General features: G+C 41.8%; 3 protein-coding genes across 5 annotated transcripts in view; all 3 read left to right on the forward strand.

Moving 5' to 3' along the window:
* Window positions 1–747: 747 nt before the first annotated feature.
* On the forward strand, window positions 748–3,222 carry LOC134453346 (protocadherin gamma-A12-like). The gene has a single exon (XM_063204225.1). The coding sequence runs from the start codon at window positions 778–780 to the stop codon at window positions 3,220–3,222; it is 2,445 nt and encodes an 814-aa protein (XP_063060295.1). The 5' UTR covers window positions 748–777.
* A 1,958-nt stretch (window positions 3,223–5,180) lies between these two features.
* LOC134452453 (protocadherin beta-16-like) overlaps window positions 5,181–23,136 on the forward strand; it is a 239,861-nt gene continuing 221,905 nt past the window's right edge. The window contains exon 1 of one of the 3 annotated variants that reach the window (XM_063202850.1): window positions 5,181–7,687. In XM_063202850.1, coding sequence (XP_063058920.1) covers window positions 5,261–7,687 — 2,427 coding nt within the window. In that variant the 5' untranslated portion in view covers window positions 5,181–5,260. Of the gene's footprint in view, window positions 7,688–14,168; window positions 16,648–18,251; window positions 20,852–23,136 lie in introns of those variants that run through there. The other 2 variants (XM_063202853.1, XM_063202852.1) reach the window with 2 other exon arrangements.
* LOC134453251 (protocadherin beta-16-like) lies at window positions 10,077–12,619 on the forward strand. Its single transcript, XM_063204123.1, has one exon. It carries the CDS (start codon window positions 10,088–10,090, stop codon window positions 12,617–12,619), a length of 2,532 nt encoding a protein of 843 aa, XP_063060193.1. The 5' UTR covers window positions 10,077–10,087.

Consider the following 23,136-nt stretch of genomic DNA (forward strand, 5'->3'; position numbering starts at 1 on the left):
CCTTTGTGCTTTTTTATTATCAATACGACAGTACGAGAGGGACATGAAATGAGAAGGGGAAAGAGAATTTGGGAAAGGAGTATTCAAAGGACCCAGGTTGGAATCGAACCCGGGTCATCAGCGAAGTGGCCCAGTGCCCTACCATTATAGGCCATGGTAGGGCCACATCACCATGTTACCCTCCATGCACATGTTCCTGTTATGAATGAATGCTTACTGTAAAATATAGCTCGTGTTAAAGTTAAAGGTACAAATTTACACCTCTATGGTCGGTGCACTATTGGGACTCTCACCAGTGTGTTTGGCAGTTTTAGAGTGATGCTTGTGGCTGAATCTGGAATGGTGACTGATGCTCTTCACATAAGTCTGCATTCTTTTGGTTTGGAGTGGCCTATTTGTTTGTCATGTGTCAAAAGGCAGGGCCTTAACATCTCTTGTCACGTTTTTGGTAAGTGGTTACTATAAATAGGCCTATAGTGATACAGCAAGCATTGTTGTGTGGTAGGCCTACATGTTACACCAATGTCCATAGCTGCCGGTGCATTGCAATTCCCATACAAGACTCAGAGTGTCGCCATTGGCCAATATTTGAATTGATCGCCCATGTCCACCCCCTGATTTAATATTTAGATGTAGATACACACCCTTTCAAGCCATTGTAAATGTCGTCGTGAAAGAGGTCAGCAGAGACGACAGACCTCTCTTTTGACTATAGCATTATATGTTGTCCTTTGTATACATTTTTGCTTTAACAATTATCTGTTTAACATTTGGAAAATGTGGACGGGACATGGGTGTTGCTGTTTTTCCACGACGCTGATATTTTTTACATGGTTTATTATCTGCCTTCCCGGCAGCAATGGGGATTTAAGCTACACTATACCGGAGGAAATGAAGCGAGGGGCTGTCGTTGGAAACATAGCGAAGGACCTCGGAATGGATTCAAAGGGACTGATGTCTCGACATGCTCGGTTAGATTTGAAGGGTACGCGTAAACGCTTTTGTGATATTAATGTGCAGACCGGGGAGATGGTGGTTGCGGAAAGAATAGACCGAGAAGAATTGTGCAGCTCCAAGGTCTCCTGTTCTTTGAAGTACGAGCTGGTTTTGGAAGAGCCTTTGGAATTACATCAGATAGTGGTTCAAGTGCAAGATGTAAATGATAACTCACCCAGATTTTCCAACGACGACATTAAACTTGAGATTCGGGAATCGGCAGTCAGAGGTGCACGCTTTCCTTTAACCGAGGCACACGATTCGGATGTGGGGCGAAATGGCATCCAAGGCTATTCTCTGGATAAAAACGAGCATTTCACTCTGGCTGTGCACTCGAATTCAGACGGAGGTAAACGATGCGAGTTGGTTTTAGACAAAGAGCTTGACCGTGAAACGCAGCAAGACGTGACGTTAGTGCTGACAGCTACAGACGGAGGGACTCCGCCGAAATCTGGTACTGCAGTCATCCATGTTACTGTCCTCGATGCCAACGATAATCTGCCGGTATTTAGTCAAGCTGTTTACAAATCTAGCCTACCTGAAAACTCACCTATGGACACTGTGGTCATGACTGTAAGCGCCACTGATGTGGACGAGGGAGCTAATGGTGAGGTTAGCTATGAATTTAGCCGCATATCCGATAAAGCTGCCAAGTTGTTTACAATAGACAGTGCTAGCGGGGATATTAAAGTCACCGGGCCCATAGACTTCGAGGATGAAACAGAGTATGAAATCAGAGTGCAGGCATCCGATTCCTCTGGGTTATCTTCTAACGCTAAAGTATTCATAGAAATAACTGATGTGAACGATAACGCACCTGTGATCTTCATAAAGTCTCTGAAAAATCCAGTACCTGAAAATGTCTTGCCTGGCACAGAGATTGGCATTGTTAATGTGCAGGATGAGGATTCAGAAGGGGATCGCCCTGTGCGCTGCACCATTCAGCAGAACACCCCATTTAAATTAAATCCATCAATAAGGAATTATTTTTCTATTGTAACCACAAGCAAGCTTGACCGTGAAGAAATTGACAACTATAATATTACAATTACAGCAACTGATGAAGGTGAGCCACCACTGTCATCCTTCAAAACTATTAATTTATCGGTTGCAGATATCAATGATAATCCCCCTGTGTTTGAAGAGCAGTCGTACAGTGCATATGTGTCTGAGAATAACAAGCCTGGCTCCTCTGTGTGTTCTGTTAGTGCCAGAGACCCAGACTGGAGACAGAATGGCACAGTCTTCTACTCTCTGTTGCCCAGTGAGGTCAATGGTGTTGCACTCTCCTCATATTTATCCATTAATGGAGACACAGGGGTGATCCATGCTGTGAGGGCCTTTGACTATGAGCAGTTCAGAAGCTTCAAAGTTCAGGTTGTAGCCAGAGACAATGGTTCTCCTCCACTCAGCAGCAACGTGACTGTGAGTGTGTTCATAACAGATGAGAATGATAACTCTCCTCAGATATTATACCCTACTCCAGAAGGAAACTCCTTCATGACTGAGATGGTTCCTAAAGCTGCACTTTCTGGCTCACTGCTGTCCAAAGTGATTGCTGTTGATGCTGACTCTGGACAGAACGCATGGCTGTCATATCAGATCGTCAAGTCGACTGATCCGGGACTTTTCACTATTGGTGTCCACAGTGGAGAGATCAGGGCTCAGAGGGACATTTCTGAATCTGACAGCATGAAGCAGAACCTTGTGATCTCAGTGAAAGATAACGGACAGCCCTCTCTCTCTACAACCTGTGCCGTATACTTAGTCATCTCAGATAACTTGGCTGAAGTTCCTGAACTCAAAGACATGTCTTATGAGGAGAACAACTCTAAACTCACATCTTATCTGATCATTGCTCTGGTGTCTGTGTCCACATTTTTCCTGACTTTCATCATCCTGATCATTGCTGTGAGGTTGTGTCACAGGAGGAAGCCCAGACTGTTGTTTGATGGAGCAGTAGCCATTCCCAGTGCATATTTACCTCCCAACTATGCAGATGTTGATGGAACTGGAACTCTCCGTAGCACTTACAACTATGATGCCTACATGACAACAGGCTCCCGCACAAGTGACTTCAAGTTTGTCACCTCTTACAATGACAACACTCTGCCTTCTGCTACCACTCTGAAGAGGAGCCCAGGTGACAACAGTGAATGCCTCAACTTCACTTCTCTCGACTTCACTGACACTGCATCCAAGTGCTCCACTCTGGTAAATACTTGAAGCATTTTCCTTTCTCAAACATATTTCATGCTTTACTATCACATCACTTTGGCAAACAGTGCATCTACAAACACAGAAGGCTTGTTTTTAGGGTCACATAATTATTGACTTACGTAATGATTGTGTTTGTTTTTTTAATCTCACAAATGACTTCATGTTTTGTTCAGTCTCACAATTAGGACCCCTCACTGCCAAAGGTAACACATTGACTTAAAAGACAGCAGATCCAAATAGTCCATACTGGCTGACACACACACACACACACGCACGCACGCACACACACACACACACACAAATCTCTATACGTGACTAGTCAGATCTAATTTCTTTGTATGACTAATGTCGGCCTGTGTTTTAAATAGAAGTAGTATTTTCAAAGCAGAATCAAATCTAGTTCACATTGTGTCCGTTTTTAATCCCATCTGAACTATGGAGAATACTTCTTGCTCATGGAAAATGAGTTGTTAGTGCATATCCTGAAGAACTTCATTATTATTTACCTCAAGCATCAAATTAATCACTTTCATCACTGTGTAGTTGAATATTCATCTTTCATGAGTCATGACTTATAGTAATAGGCCCATGTCTATTTGAATCCCCTTAGTTATGACTGTGGTATAACTTCAGTAGTACGGTTTGATGACTATTGGTCTCAGGTACATGTTTCATAGCAGTCTAAACAGTTCTGGAGGCATATTTCTCTTCATAGAGTGTGAATGTGCTCTTGCTGACTAGTGGTCACCTTTGTGAGACTAGTGGACACCTTTGGTACCATCTGAATGGACTTTTGTCTATGTGAGCAGTCAAGATCCAGAACAAAGTTGAACATTTTGTGGTGTTTTGGTCTTGAAGTTTTTGGAGCACTAGGTTTTGGGGAATGTTATGCGCTGTGTACTCACACTATTGGCTGATGATTGGTTGGTTGATAATGTTGTTCTAATGTTCAGTCTATGGTGGCGTTTAACTGTATGCATACGTGCATTATCAGAATCCTAAGGACTTGGCCCTTATGTTAATTATTGTTGCTGAGGTTGTTGTTGTTGTTGTTGTTCTTGTTGTTGTTGTTGTTGTTGGTGGTGGTGGTGGTGGTGTGTGTGTGTGTGTGTTTGTGGTTGGTCATCTGAGCATGTGTTTTAGACATATGATATTTCGGAACACATATAGACCAAGTGTGCTTTCAAGCAATGAGGGTTGTTTTTTTTTATACCGTTTGACATTTTAACATGACATATTGACTCTGATGATCTTTCAGCTGGCAAGCATTAGTAAATGTTTCCTGTTCATACACACAACAATGAGAGGCATAAAAATGTTCATAAATATTAGGCCTACATACAGATGTACATACTAGCAAAACAGTGTGACAGCAGCCTACCTTTTGGGAGAGGTTTGAAGTACCTTTTAGAATAGATTAGATAAGTATTTTTTGTCTCTCCAAGAGAGAACTTTTGTTTGGACATATGTTTACAGTAGGCTACACCCTGTTGCCAAATGTATAAGTCATCTAAGCGTTTCTGATGGATTTTAATTGTTTCTGTTGTTATTATAGAGGAATTGGGACTATACGTTGGGCGGTTTAATATATTAAGTGTTTCTTGCAGTCATGTTTTTCCAGGTAGCTACATGTTTGGATGTGGTAGAGGTTTACTGCTTTTTACTAATATAAGGACTTTTGGAAGATATACTTTTTAAAAAAAAGTTTAGTTCATCTGGACTTGACAGTCAATCAGAGGACGCCTCTCTTGGACTGCTCATTGAAAGGGAATGTTGTTGACAAACAGTAAATGTAAATGTAGCCTATGGATCACTTTCTGCAGTTCCAACTATTGGTCTGCGAGCGTCGCTGTTGGCCAAGATTCGGCGAACAGACGCATTTCTCCACCCAGTGTTGTAATATTTAAATATAACAAAGACGCTGTATTTTCGACGACACAGCCTAGTTTAGTCTGTCGACGGATTATTCAGCGCGACGTGTGGACTATCCTACAATATCTTTGTCTTTTTCATAAACGGAGGGTTTTCTTTGGATTATTGCAAAATGACACCAAAACAGCTCTTTTATTCGAAGTGGATATTGTCGATGGCTTTCTGCTTTATCCCTCTGCGCTTCTGTCATGGAGATTTCAGTTTTACCATCCCGGAGGAGATGAAACGAGGAGCCGTGGTCGGGAATCTAGCTAAGGCTTTGGGACTCGATACAAAAACATTGTCTCTGCGCAAAGCTCGAATAGATTCGGAAGGTAACAGAAAACGTGTATGTGAAATTAATTTACAGACGGGGGATTTAGTGATAGCCGAGAGGATAGACCGAGAGCAGCAGTGTGGGTCAAAGGCTTCGTGCTCTATCAAATACGAACTGGTTTTAGAAAACCCTTTAGAATTGCATCGCATTACTATTCAAGTTCAAGATGTAAATGACAACTCACCTCGTTTCCCGAAAGATGAAATTCATTTCGAAATACACGAGTCTGCTGACAAAGGTGCTCGTTTTCCTTTAGGTGAGGCGCACGATGCAGATATAGGAATTAATGGAATTCAAGGCTATTCGTTGGAAAGGAACGACTATTTCACTTTAAGTGTGCTTTCTAGTCCGGATGGAGGTAAATATGGAGAATTAGTTTTAGATAAAGAGCTGGATCGTGAACAGCAGCAAGAGGTGACGTTACTGCTTACTGCCGTTGATGGCGGAGCTCCGCAGAGATCTGGCACTGCTACTATCCACGTCACTGTACTGGATGCGAACGATAATTTACCAGTTTTCAGTCAGCCACTCTATCAGGTAACTCTTCCTGAGAATTCCCCCTCAGGTACCGTTGTAGTTAGAATGATAGCTACCGACGCAGATGAAGGCCCAAATGGCGACGTTACTTATGACTTCAGTCGCATATCAGAGGAAGCATCACAGCTATTTTCCATTGATAAATTAACTGGCGAGATTAAAGTGATTGTCCCCGTAGACTTCGAGGAGGAAAGTAGCTATGAGCTCCGTGTCCAGGCAAAAGATGGCGCTGGTTTGGCTTCCTATGTTAAAGTTGTCATAGACATTACAGACGTCAACGACAATGCACCTGTTATATTAATTAAATCACTTTCTGACCACATACCAGAAAATACAGAACCGGGCACCGAAGTAGGCATCATTAACGCACAGGACAAAGATACTGAGGGAAACGGACAGGTTAGATGTGCTATTAGTGGAAATGTTCCTTTCAAGTTAAATCCGTCCATAAAGAATTACTTTTCCCTCATTACTACAGCTGCTCTAGACCGTGAAGCAATAGATGGTTACAATATTACAATCACAGCTTCTGATGACGGCAGTCCACCACTGTCCTCATCAAAGATTATTACTTTATCTATATCCGATGTGAATGACAATCCCCCTGTGTTTGAGGAGCAGTCGTACAGTGCATATGTGTCTGAGAATAACAAGCCTGGCTCCTCTGTGTGTTCTGTTAGTGCCAGAGACCCAGACTGGAGACAGAATGGCACAGTCTTCTACTCTCTGTTGCCCAGTGAGGTCAATGGTGTTGCACTCTCCTCATATTTATCCATTAATGGAGACACAGGGGTGATCCATGCTGTGAGGGCCTTTGACTATGAGCAGTTCAGAAGCTTCAAAGTTCAGGTTGTAGCCAGAGACAATGGTTCTCCTCCACTCAGCAGCAACGTGACTGTGAGTGTGTTCATAACAGATGAGAATGATAACTCTCCTCAGATATTATACCCTACTCCAGAAGGAAACTCCTTCATGACTGAGATGGTTCCTAAAGCTGCTCTTTCTGGCTCGCTGCTGTCCAAAGTGATTGCTGTTGATGCTGACTCTGGACAGAACGCATGGCTGTCATATCAGATCGTCAAGTCGACTGATCCGGGACTTTTCACTATTGGTCTCCACAGTGGAGAGATCAGGGCTCAGAGGGACATTTCTGAATCTGACAGCATGAAGCAGAACCTTGTGATCTCAGTGAAAGATAACGGACAGCCCTCTCTCTCTACAACCTGTGCCGTATACTTAGTCATCTCAGATAACTTGGCTGAAGTTCCTGAACTCAAAGACATGTCTTATGAGGAGAACAACTCTAAACTCACATCTTATCTGATCATTGCTCTGGTGTCTGTGTGCACATTTTTCCTGACTTTCATCATCCTGATCATTGCTGTGAGGTTGTGTCACAGGAGGAAGCCCAGACTGTTGTTTGATGGAGCAGTAGCCATTCCCAGTGCATATTTACCTCCCAACTATGCAGATGTTGATGGAACTGGAACTCTCCGTAGCACTTACAACTATGATGCCTACATGACAACAGGCTCCCGCACAAGTGACTTCAAGTTTGTCACCTCTTACAATGACAACACTCTGCCTTCTGCTACCACTCTGAAGAGGAGCCCAGGTGACAACAGTGAATGCCTCAACTTCACTTCTCTCGACTTCACTGACACTGCATCCAAATGCTCCACTCTGGTAAATATTAGTTTTTTTTCTTTTTAAAACATGGTACATGATTTATAAGCGCATTATTGTGGCAAATGTAACCAGCATTTTATTGTGACATGAATAATGACACATTTTTAAACTCACAAATGGCATCACGCTTGTCCAGTCTCGCAAAGGGATCACTCTGTTGTCTGGTAACATATTTTTTAAGGAGATTTTTTTACTTTGTATCTTCACAGTACAATAAATCCATCTAACGCACGCAGAGTGCAGACCTCTCCCAGGGAAGCTGTTTGATAGAGCTTTTGACTAAGTTACACCATTATTATTATTATTATTATTATTTTTTTTTAAATGTCAAAATTCGCCCTATCCCATAATGGTGATGAAATGATATATATATTTTAAATTCCTGGATCCAGCTCGTTTCCTGAGCAGGAATCAAATCTGTTTCAAATTGAGTCGATTTTAATTCCACCAGAAATATGAAGAATACCTTTTGCTCATAAAAATGTAGGCTATTTTTCTCTTGTAACTTGAACAACTATAGTATTATTCACCTAAAGCATTAATTACATGCTTTCATCACTGTGTAGTTTGTTATTCATCTCTCAACATTAACAATAATATAATTATTTGAAGCATGTGGTACAACTTCAGCAGCACAGTTTGGTAACTATTTGTTATAGGGAAATGTTTCATAACAGTCTACACAGTCCTCGATGTTTAACCCTCTTCATGGATACTGAATAAGCTTTGGCTGACTGGGGATGTTGTGTGAATTTCACCTGTGGCACGTGTTCATGCACCATTTGAATTAACTTTTGTCTGAGAGCTGTCTAGTTTCAGAACACAATTTAACATTTTGTGCTGTTTTGGTCATGAGGTTGGTAGAGCACTTTGTTTTGGGGGATCTGATGAGCTGTGTCATGCTGATTGGCTGATGATTGGTTGGATGATAATGCAGCTATGATGCTGTTGAGTCTATGCTGGTGTTTGACTGTATCTGTAAATGCATTATCTAAATCCTGAGGTCTTGCCACTGTGTGACAAGTCTAAGTGGTTAGTATGTCAGGCTTGTAGCCCCTAGGGTTAGATTCCTGACCTCAAAAGTGGAGAGGACGCCCTCACATTATCGCCTAAATAGGCTAATTTCACAGTTCCTAACTGGGTGCTGAATCCCACATTAAAACATAAATGAATGAATGAAGCAAAGGACAGCACTCTTCAGATTTCTCCTTTGTTTATTCGCCCACGTAGATTCCTGACCTGCCAGATTCGTGGGGGGAGTGAGTAGCCTCTTACTGCTGATGGGGTCGCCGGGGGGCCTATTCATCATTTGCTGAAAATACTCAACTACATCTAAGCAACATTGCTATGACATTACAGACAGCCTTAAGTAACAGGTTAAGACATAGCCATTCTAATTTTGGTGACAGTTTTTATAACAGGCTCTGCGCTAAGGGGTTAACCAGTGCTCTCCCCCATCACCCTCTTATGAATACATGTTACTGTCAGGTCTCACTGGTCCTTTGGGGTGAACTTTTGGCCTACCCCCTTGCATGGGCATAAGGCATACAGTTTATTTCGCTGTGTGCAGTGCACTGTGTGCTTAGTTATCTGAGGATGTGTTTTAGAGACATTTAGAACACATAGATGAAACATGTTCTCAAGCAGTGATGGATGGTTTTTTTTTTTTTTTTTTACTGTTTGATGATTTAGCATCAAATAACTCTTGACTAGACTAGAAGCATGAAAATGTAGGCTGCTTAAATATAACATACAGATGTGCATGTTACCAAAATTATGTGATAATCCCACTCTCCTTTTGGGATAGGTTTGAAATAGCCTTTTAGACTTATACATCTTGTTGCCAAATGTAGCCAGGAACTCCAAGGTAATCTAATATTGTACAAGTCTTTCTGATGGATTTTATTAAAGCTATGTTGTTTATTTTGTTGTGGTTATAGAAGAATTGGGCCCATGTTGGGCATGGATCTGATGGGTTTCTCACAGTCATGTTTTTGCAGGGCTATTTTGGAGAGGTTTATTGTTCTTTACAATAAGGACTTTCAGAAGATATACTTTTTAAAAGTTTGGTTCATGTGGACTTCATAGTATTTCAGAATATGTCTCCCCTGGACAGCTCATAGGAAGGGAATGTTGTTGACAAACACAGTAAATGTATGGATCACTTTCTGCAGTTCCAACTATTGGTCTGCGAGCGTCGCTATTGACCAAGATTCGGCGAACAGACGCATTTCTCCACCCAGTGTTGTAATATTTAAATATAACAAAAACGCACTCATATTCGACGACACAGCCTAGTTTAGTCTGTCGACGGATTCTTCAGCGCGACGTGTGGATTATCCTACAATATATTTGTCTTTTTTCATAACCGGGGGTATTTCTTTGGATTATTGCAAAATGACACCAACACAGCTATTTTATTCGAAGTGGATATTGTGGATGGCTTCATGCTTTATCTGTCTGCGCTTCTGTCATGGAGATCTCAGCTTTACCATCCCGGAGGAGATGAAACGAGGAGCCGTGGTCGGCAATCTAGCTAAGGATCTGGGACTCGATGCAAAAACATTGTCTCTGCGCAAAGCTCGAATAGATTCGGAAGGTAACAGGAAACGTGTATGTGAAATTAATTTGCAGACGGGGGATTTAGTGATAGCCGAGAGGATAGACCGAGAACAGCTGTGTGGGTCAAAAGCATCGTGCTTCATCAAATACGAGTTGGTGTTAGAAAACCCTTTAGAATTGCATCGGATTACTCTTCAAGTTCAAGATGTAAATGACAACTCACCCCATTTTACGAAAGATGAAATTAATTTTGAAATACGTGAATCTGCTGACAAAGGAGCTCGCTTTCCTTTAGATGAGGCACATGATGATGATATTGGTAGGAACGGAGTCCAGGGCTACTCGCTAGAAAAAAATGACCATTTTACTTTAGCTGTGCTTTCAAATCCAGACGGAGGTAAATATGGAGAATTAGTTTTAGATAAAGAGCTGGACCGTGAACAGCAGCAGGAGGTGACGTTACTGCTCACTGCCGTTGATGGCGGAGCCCCGCAGAGATCTGGCACTGCGACTATCCACGTCACTGTGCTGGATGCTAACGATAATCTACCAGTTTTCAGTCAGCCGCTTTATCAGGTAACTCTGCCTGAAAACTCGCCACCAGGTGCTGTTGTTGTTAGAGTAACAGCCACCGATGCAGACGAGGGGCCTAATGGCGACGTCACTTATGACTTCAGTCGCATATCCAAGGAGGCATCACATCTTTTCTCCATTGATAAATTAAGTGGAGAAATTAAAGTTATGGGGCCGATAGACTTCGAGGAGGAAAGCAGTTATGAACTCCGTGTACAGGCCAAAGATGGAGCTGGATTAGCCTCCAATGTAAAAGTCGTGATAGATATTACTGATGTCAACGACAACGCACCTGTTATATTAGTGAAATCCCTAACTGACCAAATACCAGAAAATACAGAACCGGGCACGGAAGTAGGCATCATAAACGTACAGGACAAAGATACTGAGGGAAATGGACAGGTTAGATGTGCTATTCTCGGAAATGTTCCTTTCAAGTTAAATCCGTCCATAAAGAATTACTTTTCTCTGGTTACTACAGCTGCACTAGATCGTGAAGCAATAGATAGTTACAATATTACAATCACAGCTTCTGATGACGGCAGCCCACCACTGTCCTCCTCCAAAACTATACATCTGTCTGTTTCTGATGTAAATGACAATCCCCCTGTGTTTGAGGAGCAGTCGTACAGTGCATATGTGTCTGAGAATAACAAGCCTGGCTCCTCTGTGTGTTCTGTTAGTGCCAGAGACCCAGACTGGAGACAGAATGGCACAGTCTTCTACTCTCTGTTGCCCAGTGAGGTCAATGGTGTTGCACTCTCCTCATATTTATCCATTAATGGAGACACAGGGGTGATCCATGCTGTGAGGGCCTTTGACTATGAGCAGTTCAGAAGCTTCAAAGTTCAGGTTGTAGCCAGAGACAATGGTTCTCCTCCACTCAGCAGCAACGTGACTGTGAGTGTGTTCATAACAGATGAGAATGATAACTCTCCTCAGATATTATACCCTACTCCAGAAGGAAACTCCTTCATGACTGAGATGGTTCCTAAAGCTGCTCTTTCTGGCTCGCTGCTGTCCAAAGTGATTGCTGTTGATGCTGACTCTGGACAGAACGCATGGCTGTCATATCAGATCGTCAAGTCGACTGATCCGGGACTTTTCACTATTGGTCTCCACAGTGGAGAGATCAGGGCTCAGAGGGACATTTCTGAATCTGACAGCATGAAGCAGAACCTTGTGATCTCAGTGAAAGATAACGGACAGCCCTCTCTCTCTACAACCTGTGCCGTATACTTAGTCATCTCAGATAACTTGGCTGAAGTTCCTGAACTCAAAGACATGTCTTATGAGGAGAACAACTCTAAACTCACATCTTATCTGATCATTGCTTTGGTGTCTGTGTCCACATTTTTCCTGACTTTCATCATCCTGATCATTGCTGTGAGGTTGTGTCACAGGAGGAAGCCCAGACTGTTGTTTGATGGAGCAGTAGCCATTCCCAGTGCATATTTACCTCCCAACTATGCAGATGTTGATGGAACTGGAACTCTCCGTAGCACTTACAACTATGATGCCTACATGACAACAGGCTCCCGCACAAGTGACTTCAAGTTTGTCACCTCTTACAATGACAACACCATGCCAGCTGGAACACTGAAGAAGAGTCCAAATGATAACAGCAACTGTCTTGACTTCTTTGAGGAAACATCCACATGTTCAACACTGGTAATGAATTCACATTGTTTACTAATTTTCTGTGGTTTTAGTACATCTCTTATTTATGGTGTTTTGAAAATGTCTTCCTTAAATGTACCAGCTTTAGCAAATCTAATTCAGGACTATTATTAGCCTACTGTGTGTGTGTGTGTGTGTGTGTGTGTGTGTGTGTGAGCGCGCACACTTTTCTAATGTGAACTCGGGACAATTGATGCTTTCTTAGCCGCCTCCAGAATTTGTGTTGAAATGTGGGAATGTCTATTTTGGAAGCACTTTTAGCCAACTATAGTTGTGATATTGTGCTATGTAGCCCCATAATGCACTGCGGCTCCACCATTGGAAGGCTGTAATAGTCATTGAAGTGTTAATTACCACAGTAACACTTGTTCAACTGTGGTCATGAATTCACTTTTTTATTTGCAGTGGCTTAGTTGTACATGCACTCATAGGTGAAGCTTTTGCATTTGTTCATATAAGTCCCACTGTCGGGGGCACCGCTACAAATGTTTGGCCCCATGAAAGATTCGAATTTTGGGCCCCCAAAATGCCAAATTATGTCATCAGCATCCTTCCAGGGGCCCTGGCAGTGCTGTCGGGCCCTTAGAATCTGTAACCCCCCCCCCCTTAACCCTGTGCTGACATTTTGATTGGGGGCTGCAGTAGGCCTATTTACCATGACTTATGAGGTCACAATGGTTAAACTTATTTTGGGCTGGTACAGACTCCCTTGTTTGGATGTGGACGTCGTGGATTATATAGGCTGTATTTTATGACATAGGTGCTGACTCGTCAGCCTACCACACTCCATAGTTGTAATCATTATGACGCCTCTATGACGTCTGAATATAGAACAGTTACTAAATTCGCAAACTTTCAACACAGACATAACATTCTGGTTGCTGGTAGTAAGGACACTGAACAAGAAAAGCTGCTACGATCCCAGCTGTTTAGGAAAGCATAATGATGAAGGATGAATTTGACAAGGTAGGCAACCATTTTGTAAGTATTATCCATGCTGGTTTTGTGAAGACAAAAAAAGAAAAGAAAAGAAGCCTGTAAAACTTATCTTGCGTCAACGGTTTGTGAATAGTAAAAAAAAAAAACATTAGACCAAATTGTTAACGGTTTGTGAATAGTAAAAAAAAAAAACATTAGACCAAATTGTTAACGGTTACATGAACAGCTGTTCATATCTTGTCACTCATTAATAGAAAATGTGACTGGTGGATGAGGTTGTGCTATGAAAACATTAAGAAAACCCTTTGCTATATAGGTAATACGCTTCTGACCTTCGGTTTTGCAGACTGCAACGTTTCAGCACCACATATGTGGACAGCTCCCGGTTGCAAGCGAGTTATTCAACTACAGGCAAAGCAGTAGCGCTCATGCTTTACTTTTCAGAGAGATATTAGAAAACCATCTTCAAGCTTTTGACACAGTATTCTTTAATAATAATACATTCTACCGGTTAATTCCATAATGTTTTTTGGAATGGGAGACATGTTTGACGGTCGATGATATTTTGCCTGCAATTTCCTTTTTGCACTCAGAGTGGCGCCATTGACCTGCATTTGTTTTTTCCCCTGCTTCCCACCCACTGCTTTAATATGTATTGACTATATATCCCCAAACCCTACCCGTATGAAGCCGTATACCGACGTGGGACTCTCTCTTTCTCTCTCTCTCTTTGTATCGCAGAAGGCATCGCCAACTTGTCATGGATTAACACTATTTCGCTGATTTAAGAGAGTGAGGCGAGCAAAATGAAGTCTGTTGTAATTTCGTCTTTTTCATTTTTGATTTGTGTTATTTTTCTGCGCCCTTGTTGTGGAGACCTCACCTATTCTGTCCCGGAGGAGGTGAAAAGAGGATACGTTGTTGGAAATGTAGCGAAGGATCTCGGGCTTGATGTGAACGGATTGTCCAGTCGCGATGCTCGTTTGGATTCGGAGGGTAATGATAAACGTTTCTGTGATATAAATCCATCGACAGGAGATTTGATCGTTGCAGACAGAATAGACAGAGAGGAGTTTTGTGGGTCGACGCCATCATGCTCTCTGAAATACGAATTGGTGTTGGAAAATCCACTCGAGCTGCATAGAATCACGATTCAGATTCAAGACATAAATGACAACTCACCTCGGTTTCGCAAGGAGGAGATTTCTCTGGAGATAAGGGAGTCGGCCGTTAAAGGAGCCAGATTTCTTCTACCCGAAGCACACGACGCAGACGTGGGGAGAAACAACATACAAAGCTATTCGCTTGAGAAAAATGACCATTTTAATTTAGCCGTGAATTCTAACTCGTATGGAGGGAAGCACAGCGAATTGGTGTTAGACAAAGAGCTCGATCGTGAACAACAGCAGCAGTTATCTTTTTTGCTTACTGCGACAGACGGAGGCTCTCCTACGAGGTCTGGTACCGTAGTCATACACGTCACTGTATTAGATGCCAACGACAACGTACCCGCATTTACTCAACCTATTTACGAAGTCAATCTTCCTGAAAACTCAGCGCTAGGTAATGTAGTTGTCACTGTAAGCGCCACAGACGCAGATGAAGGACAAAACGGTGAGGTGTCCTACGAATTCAGTCATATATCTGACAAAGCAGCAAAAATGTTCTCTATCGAGAGCACGAGTGGCGAAATCAAGGTAATTGGATCAATAGATTATGAAGATCAAAAGAAATATGAATTAAGAATACAAGCCAAAGATGGAGCAGGACTGGCTTCAACGGCTAATGTGTTAGTACACATTCAAGATGTCAATGATAATGCACCAATAATTGTTTTAAAATCTTTTAAGAATAGTGTTCAGGAAAATACTGCTCCTGGAACAGAAGTAGGCATTATAAATGTACAGGATAAGGACTCGGGAGAAAATAGGCAGGTTCGCTGTGCAATTCAGGGAAATGTGCCTTTTAAATTGGTCCCTTCCATTAAAAACTATTTCTCTATTGTGACAACAACAGAACTTGACCGTGAAACCATAGCTGAATATAATGTTACAGTTGTAGCTACTGATGGAGGAAATCCACCATTATCATCTTCCAAGATAATTAATCTATCAGTGTCTGATGTGAATGATAATCCCCCTGTGTTTGAGGAGCAGTCGTACAGTGCATATGTGTCTGAGAATAACAAGCCTGGCTCCTCTGTGTGTTCTGTTAGTGCCAGAGACCCAGACTGGAGACAGAATGGCACAGTCTTCTACTCTCTGTTGCCCAGTGAGGTCAATGGTGTTGCGCTCTCCTCATATTTATCCATTAATGGAGACACAGGGGTTATTCATGCTGTGAGGGCCTTTGACTATGAGCAGTTCAGAAGCTTCAAAGTTCAGGTTGTAGCCAGAGACAATGGTTCTCCTCCACTCAGCAGCAATGTGACCGTGAGTGTGTTCATAACAGATGAGAATGATAACTCTCCTCAGATATTATACCCTACTCCAGGAGGAAACTCCTTCATGACTGAGATGGTTCCTAAAGCTGCTCTTTCTGGCTCGCTGCTGTCCAAAGTGATTGCTGTTGATGCTGACTCTGGACAGAACGCATGGCTGTCATATCAGATCGTCAAGTCGACTGATCCGGGACTTTTCACTATTGGTGTCCACAGTGGAGAGATCAGGGCTCAGAGGGACATTTCTGAATCTGACAGCATGAAGCAGAACCTTGTGATCTCAGTGAAAGATAACGGACAGCCCTCTCTCTCTACAACCTGTGCCGTGTACTTAGTCATCTCAGATAACTTGGCTGAAGTTCCTGAACTCAAAGACATGTCTTATGAGGAGAACAACTCTAAACTCACATCTTATCTGATCATTGCTCTGGTGTCTGTGTCCACATTTTTCCTGACTTTCATCATCCTGATCATTGCTGTGAGGTTGTGTCACAGGAGGAAGCCCAGACTGTTGTTTGATGGAGCAGTAGCCATTCCCAGTGCATATTTACCTCCCAACTATGCAGATGTTGATGGAACTGGAACTCTCCGTAGCACTTACAACTATGATGCCTACATGACAACAGGCTCACGCACAAGTGACTTCAAGTTTGTCACCTCTTACAATGACAACACCATGCCAGCTGGAACACTAAAGAAGAGTCCAAATGACAACAGCAACTGTCTTGACTTCTTTGAGGAAACATCCACATGCTCGACTCTGGTAATTATTATAATTATTTAATTTGCAGTGGCTTTAGTTGTAGGCCTACATACACTCTTACGGGTAAAGGTATTACATGCTTTAATCCTCTCACCCAGGCAGTCATGGGTAAGTGGAGGGTGTCAGACTTGTAACCCAAAGGTTGCCGGTTCGACTCCTGACCCGCCAGGTTGGTGGGGGGTGTAATTAACCAGTGCTCTCCCCCATCCTCCTCCATGACTGAGATACCCTGAGTATGGTACAGTCCTGCCGCACTGCTACCTTTGAGCGCCATTGGGGGCTGTCCCCTTGCTCGGGTGAGGCATAAATGCTCTTTCGTTGTGTGCAGTGTTCACTTGTGTGCTGTGGAGTGCTGTGTCACAATTGGAGTTACAGATTAGTTGGGCTTTCATACTGTATCAGGTGCTGAAAAAGACACCTCTTTTTTCTGACACCCTCCATTGGCTGTAACCGTTTTCTTGAGGGAGAAGTAGCTTTCTCTCTATGAGAGGGAATTTCAGGTCTGGTCTGTAAGATGCTCAAAGATTTAAAATTCTGATAAACAAGTATATAATATTTCGATTAGTATTCACTACTACGTACAGTAAATTAAGTTCTGAATATTCTGATATTATTGTGATATTGTGAACTATCTTTTGTCCTTTGTTGACATATTGATTGGGAGCTATAGTAGGCCTAGGTCTATTTACATTAAGTTATGAGGTCACCATGGTACAATTTATTTTGGGCTGGTACAGTCACTGAGTCCCTTGTGTGGATGTGGACATTGGTTATTTGTATTTTCATCACCCAAGTGCTGACTAGTCAGCATACCACATTCCATAGGTGTAATCATTATGACGCTTCTATGACGTCTGAATCTAGAACGGGTGACAAAACTCGCAAACCTTCAACACAGACATAACATTCTAATTGGTGGTAGTAAGAACAAGGAAAAGCTGCCACGACCATAGCTGTTTGGCAAAACATGATGATGAAAGATGAATTTGTCAAGGTAGGCAACCATGTTAACGTGTTTTCCGTGCTGGTTTTGAAAATACAAAAGAAAAGAATAGAAAAGAAGACTGTAAAACTTAACTTGCGTCAACAGTTTGGGAAAGGTAAAGAAAAAAAAAACATTGGCCTAAATTGTCATCTAAATGTTTTATCAAAAAGCATTCATGTTTTGTCACTCATCGGTTGTGTAAATGGATCTGGTGGAAGAGGTTGTGCTATGCAAAATATTAAGAAAATCTTTTGTAATACTCTTCTGACCTCCGGTTGTCGATTGCAACGTTTCAGCACCATAGGTGTGGACAGCTCCCGGTTGCAGCGAGTTCTTCAACAGCAGGGAAAGAAGTAGCGCTCCTGCTTTTCCTATTCAGATATTAGAAAAACAAAGCTTTTGACACAGTATTTTTTGTATATATATATATATATATATATATATATATATATATATATATATATATATATATATATATATATATATATATATAATAACACATGCCAGTGGTTAATTCCAAAATGTTTTTTTGGAGTAAGATATATATTTGACGGTCATTTGAAATGTTGCCTGCAATTTCGTCTTTGCACTCAGAGTGGCGCCATTGACCAACATTCATTTATTTTTTCCTGTTTCCCACCCACTGCTTTAATATGTATATTGACAATGAAATCTCCAACCCTATCCGTATGCAGCCGTACCGACGTGAGACTCGCTCTGTCTTTGTATCGCTGAAGGCATCGACAACTTTTCATGGATTAACAATAGCCTTTTTAACTGATTTCAGATATTGACGCAAGAAAAATGAAACTTGCTTTCATTCCGTGTTTTTTCTTTTTGGCTTGTGTTATTTTTCTGCGCCCTTGTTGTGGAGACCTCACCTATTCTGTTCCGGAGGAGGTGAAAAGAGGATTCGTTGTTGGAAATTTAGCGAAGGATCTCGGGCTTGATGTGAAAGGATTGTCCAGTCGCGATGCTCGTTTGGATTCGGAGGGTAATGATAAACGTTTCTGTGATATAAATCCATCGACAGGCGATTTGATCGTCGCAGACAGAATAGACAGAGAGGAGCTTTGTGGGTCGACGCCATCATGCTCTCTGAAATACGAATTGGTATTAGAAAGTCCACTCGAGCTGCATACAATCACGATTCAGATTCAAGACATAAATGACAACTCACCTCAATTTGGCAAGGAGGATATTTCTTTGGAAATAAGGGAGTCAGCCGATAAAGGAGCCAGATTTCTTCTACCCGAAGCGCACGATGCCGACGTGGGGAGAAACAACATACAAAGCTATTCTCTGGAGAAAAATGATCATTTTACTTTAGCCGTGAATTCTAACTCGTATGGAAGGAAGCACAGCGAATTGGTGTTAGACAAAGAGCTCGATCGTGAGCAGCAGCAGCAGTTATCTTTTTTGCTTACTGCGACAGACGGAGGCTCTCCTACGAGGTCTGGTACCGTAGTCATACACGTCACTGTATTAGATGCCAACGACAACGTACCCGCATTTACTCAACCAATTTACGAAGTCAATCTATCTGAAAACTCACCCCTGGGTACTGTAATTGTAACAGTAAGTGCCACAGATGCAGATGAAGGACAAAACGGTGAGGTTTCTTACGAATTCAGTCATATGTCCGAAAAAACATCTAACCTATTCTCCATCGATAGCACGAGTGGCGAAATCAAGGTAATTGGATCAATAGATTATGAAGATCAAAAGAAATATGAATTATGGATACAAGCCAAGGATGGAGCAGGCCTGGCGTCAACTGCTAATGTGTTAGTACACGTTCAAGATGTTAATGATAATGCACCCATAATCATTTTAAAATCTTTTAAGAATAGTGTACAGGAAAATATGAGTCCTGGCTCAGAAGTAGGAATTCTAAATGTGCAGGATAAGGATTCTGGCGAAAATAAGCAGGTTCGCTGTGCAATTCAGGGAAATGTGCCTTTTAAATTGGTCCCTTCTATTAAAAATTATTTTTCTATTGTGACAACAGCAGAACTTGACCGTGAAAACATAGCCGAATATAATGTTACAATCATAGCTACTGATGAAGGAAATCCACCACTTTCATCTTCCAAGATAATTCATCTATCAGTATCTGATGTGAATGATAATCCCCCTGTGTTTGAGGAGCAGTCGTACAGTGCATATGTGTCTGAGAATAACAAGCCTGGCTCCTCTGTGTGTTCTGTTAGTGCCAGAGACCCAGACTGGAGACAGAATGGCACAGTCTTCTACTCTCTGTTGCCCAGTGAGGTCAATGGTGTTGCGCTCTCCTCATATTTATCCATTAATGGAGACACAGGGGTGATCCATGCTGTGAGGGCCTTTGACTATGAGCAGTTCAGAAGCTTCAAAGTTCAGGTTGTAGCCAGAGACAATGGTTCTCCTCCACTCAGCAGCAACGTGACTGTGAGTGTGTTCATAACAGATGAGAATGATAACTCTCCTCAGATATTATACCCTACTCCAGAAGGAAACTCCTTCATGACTGAGATGGTTCCTAAAGCTGCTCTTTCTGGCTCGCTGTTGTCCAAAGTGATTGCTGTTGATGCTGACTCTGGACAGAACGCATGGCTGTCATATCAGATCGTCAAGTCGACTGATCCAGGACTTTTCACTATTGGTGTCCACAGTGGAGAGATCAGGGCTCAGAGGGACATTTCTGAATCTGACAGCATGAAGCAGAACCTTGTGATCTCAGTGAAAGATAACGGACAGCCCTCTCTCTCTACAACCTGTGCCGTATACTTAGTCATCTCAGATAACTTGGCTGAAGTTCCTGAACTCAAAGACATGTCTTATGAGGAGAACAACTCTAAACTCACATCTTATCTGATCATTGCTCTGGTGTCTGTGTCCACATTTTTCCTGACTTTCATCATCCTGATCATTGCTGTGAGGTTGTGTCACAGGAGGAAGCCTAGACTGTTGTTTGATGGAGCAGTAGCAATTCCCAGTGCATATTTACCTCCCAACTATGCAGATGTTGATGGAACTGGAACTCTCCGTAGCACTTACAACTATGATGCCTACATGACAACAGGCTCCCGCACAAGTGACTTCAAGTTTGTCACCTCTTACAATGACAACACTCTGCCTTCTGCTACCACTCTGAAGAGGAGCCCAGGTGACAACAGTGAATGCCTCAACTTCACTTCTCTCGACTTCACTGACAGCGCATCCAAATGCTCCACTCTGGTAAATATTAGATTTTTTGTCTTTCTAAAACATGGTACACGATTTATAACCGCATCATTGTGGCAAATTTATCCAGTTTTATTTTGACGTTAATAATGACACACATTTCCAAACTCACAAATGACATCACGCTTGTCCAATCCCACAATGGGATCACTCTGGTGTCTGGTAACAGATAATAAATCCAACTAGAAATGCACTCAAGAGAGAGTAGACCTCTTCCAAGGAAGCTGTTAGATATAACTTTTGACCATGTTAACTTACACCCCCATTTTTTTATAATTCTTCAAGTTTTTCTACCTTGTTTTTGAGGAGTTGGTAACTGAGATGTCAAAATTTGCCCTATTCTGCAATGGTGAAGAAATTATCTTCATTCGTTTCGAGCAGAATCAAATGTTTGAAATTGTGTCAGTTTTATTCCCACCAGAAATATGAAGAAAAACTTTGGCTCAGAGAAATCTATTGGTTTCATATAACTTGAATAACTTCATTAATATTCACCTTAAGAAAAACATTACACGGTTTCAGCAGTGTGTAGCGCCTTAATGCGCACCGTACCTCCAGTGGCACGCTGTAATAGTCATTGAAATGTAACTACTATAGCACTACAATACTATGACACAACACAGGCCTTTTAGTAATGCACCACGACTTGGTCATTACCATACTGGTAACAACAAATTTATTAAGCCGTGTCTTAAGGGGATACTTTTTTATTCATTTCTCAACGTTAGTAACAATATGCTTATTTGAAGCCCCCTTGAAGCATATGGTACAATTTCAGCAGGACAGTCTGCATGGTGACTATTTGTTATAGGGAAATGTTTCATAGCAGTCTAAACAGTGCTGGAGGTATTATCTCTTCATGGATACTGAATATGCTTTGGCTAACTGGGAATGTTGTGTGAATTTCACCTGTGGCATGTGTTCATGCACCATTTGAATTGACTTTTGTCTCTGAGCTGTCTAGTTTCAGAACACAATTTAACATTGTGTGTTGTTTTGGTCTTGAGGTTGGTAGACCACTACGTTTTGGGAAATGTGATGAGCTGTGTCCTTATGCTCATTGGCTAATCTTTGGTTGGATGATAATGTAGCTCTGATGTTGAGTCTATGGCGGTGTTTGACTGTATCCATAAGTTTATTATCTAAATCCTGAGGTCTTGCCACTATGTGACAAGTCTAAGTGGTTAGTATGTCAGGCTTGTAGCGCCAGAGGTTGCTGGTTAGATTCCTGACCTGCCAGGTTGGTGGTTAACCAGTGCTCTCCCTCATCCTCTATGAATACATGTTACCGTCTTGTTTCACTGCTCCCTTGGGGTGCCCTTCACGGCTGCCCCCTTGCACGGGTGACGCATGAAAACTATTTTTGTGTGCAGTACACTGTGTGCTTATCTGAACATGTGTTTATTAATGATATTTCAAAATTGTTTTCAAGCACTGATGGTTGATTCTTTTTTTTTTTTTTTACTATTTGATAATTTAGCCTGATGTAACTTTTGACTGATGAATTTTTCAACTGGAAAACAGTGTTTGCATATATGTGTCCTGTTCACACACAACACACCATGACTAGAGACATAAAATATAACAGTTTACATATTACCAAACTAATGTGACTATCCCGCTCATCTTTTGGAATAGGTTTGAAATACATTTTACAATAGGTGTATAAACCTTGTTGACAAATGTAGCCAGGGAACTCCAAATAGGTAATCTCATATTATACAAGTCTTTTTGATAGATTGTTCATTTTGTTGTGATTATAGAATCATTAGGCCTACTTTGAACAATTGTACACCTGAGATTTCTCTTGCAGTCATTGCAGGGAAAGTTTGGATGTGGTAGAGGTTTACTACGTTTTACATGAAGACTTTTAGAATATATAGGCTACTTTTTAAAAGTTTAGTTCATCTGGACTTGACAGTCTTTCAGAGTAAGTCTCTCTTGGACTTTTCATTGGAAGGGAATGTTGTTGAACACACACACACACACACACACACACACACACATGCACGAACACACACACACACACACACACACACACACACACACACACACACACACACACACACACACACACACACACACAAGCCTTCGATCAAAGGAAACATTTCTAAGATGGCAACATATAGACAATACAGATTTTTGAATCTTGAATCACAGTAAATGTATGGAACACTTGCTGCAGTTCCACCTATTGGTCTGCGAGCGTCGCTATTGGCTAAGCTTCGGCGAACAGACGCATTTCTCCACCCAGTGTTGTAATATTTAAATATAACAAA

The sequence above is a fragment of the Engraulis encrasicolus genome, chromosome 7 (genome assembly GCF_034702125.1).
Source record: "Engraulis encrasicolus isolate BLACKSEA-1 chromosome 7, IST_EnEncr_1.0, whole genome shotgun sequence".
NCBI classification, from domain to species: domain Eukaryota; kingdom Metazoa; phylum Chordata; class Actinopteri; order Clupeiformes; family Engraulidae; genus Engraulis; species Engraulis encrasicolus.

What these genes read in the sequence shown, in the direction of transcription:
- LOC134453346 (XM_063204225.1), top strand. Translation starts at nt 778, where the DNA reads ATGTGGACGGGACATGGGTGTTGCTGTTTTTCCACGACGCTGATATTT.
- LOC134453251 (XM_063204123.1), top strand. Translation starts at nt 10,088, where the DNA reads ATGACACCAACACAGCTATTTTATTCGAAGTGGATATTGTGGATGGCT.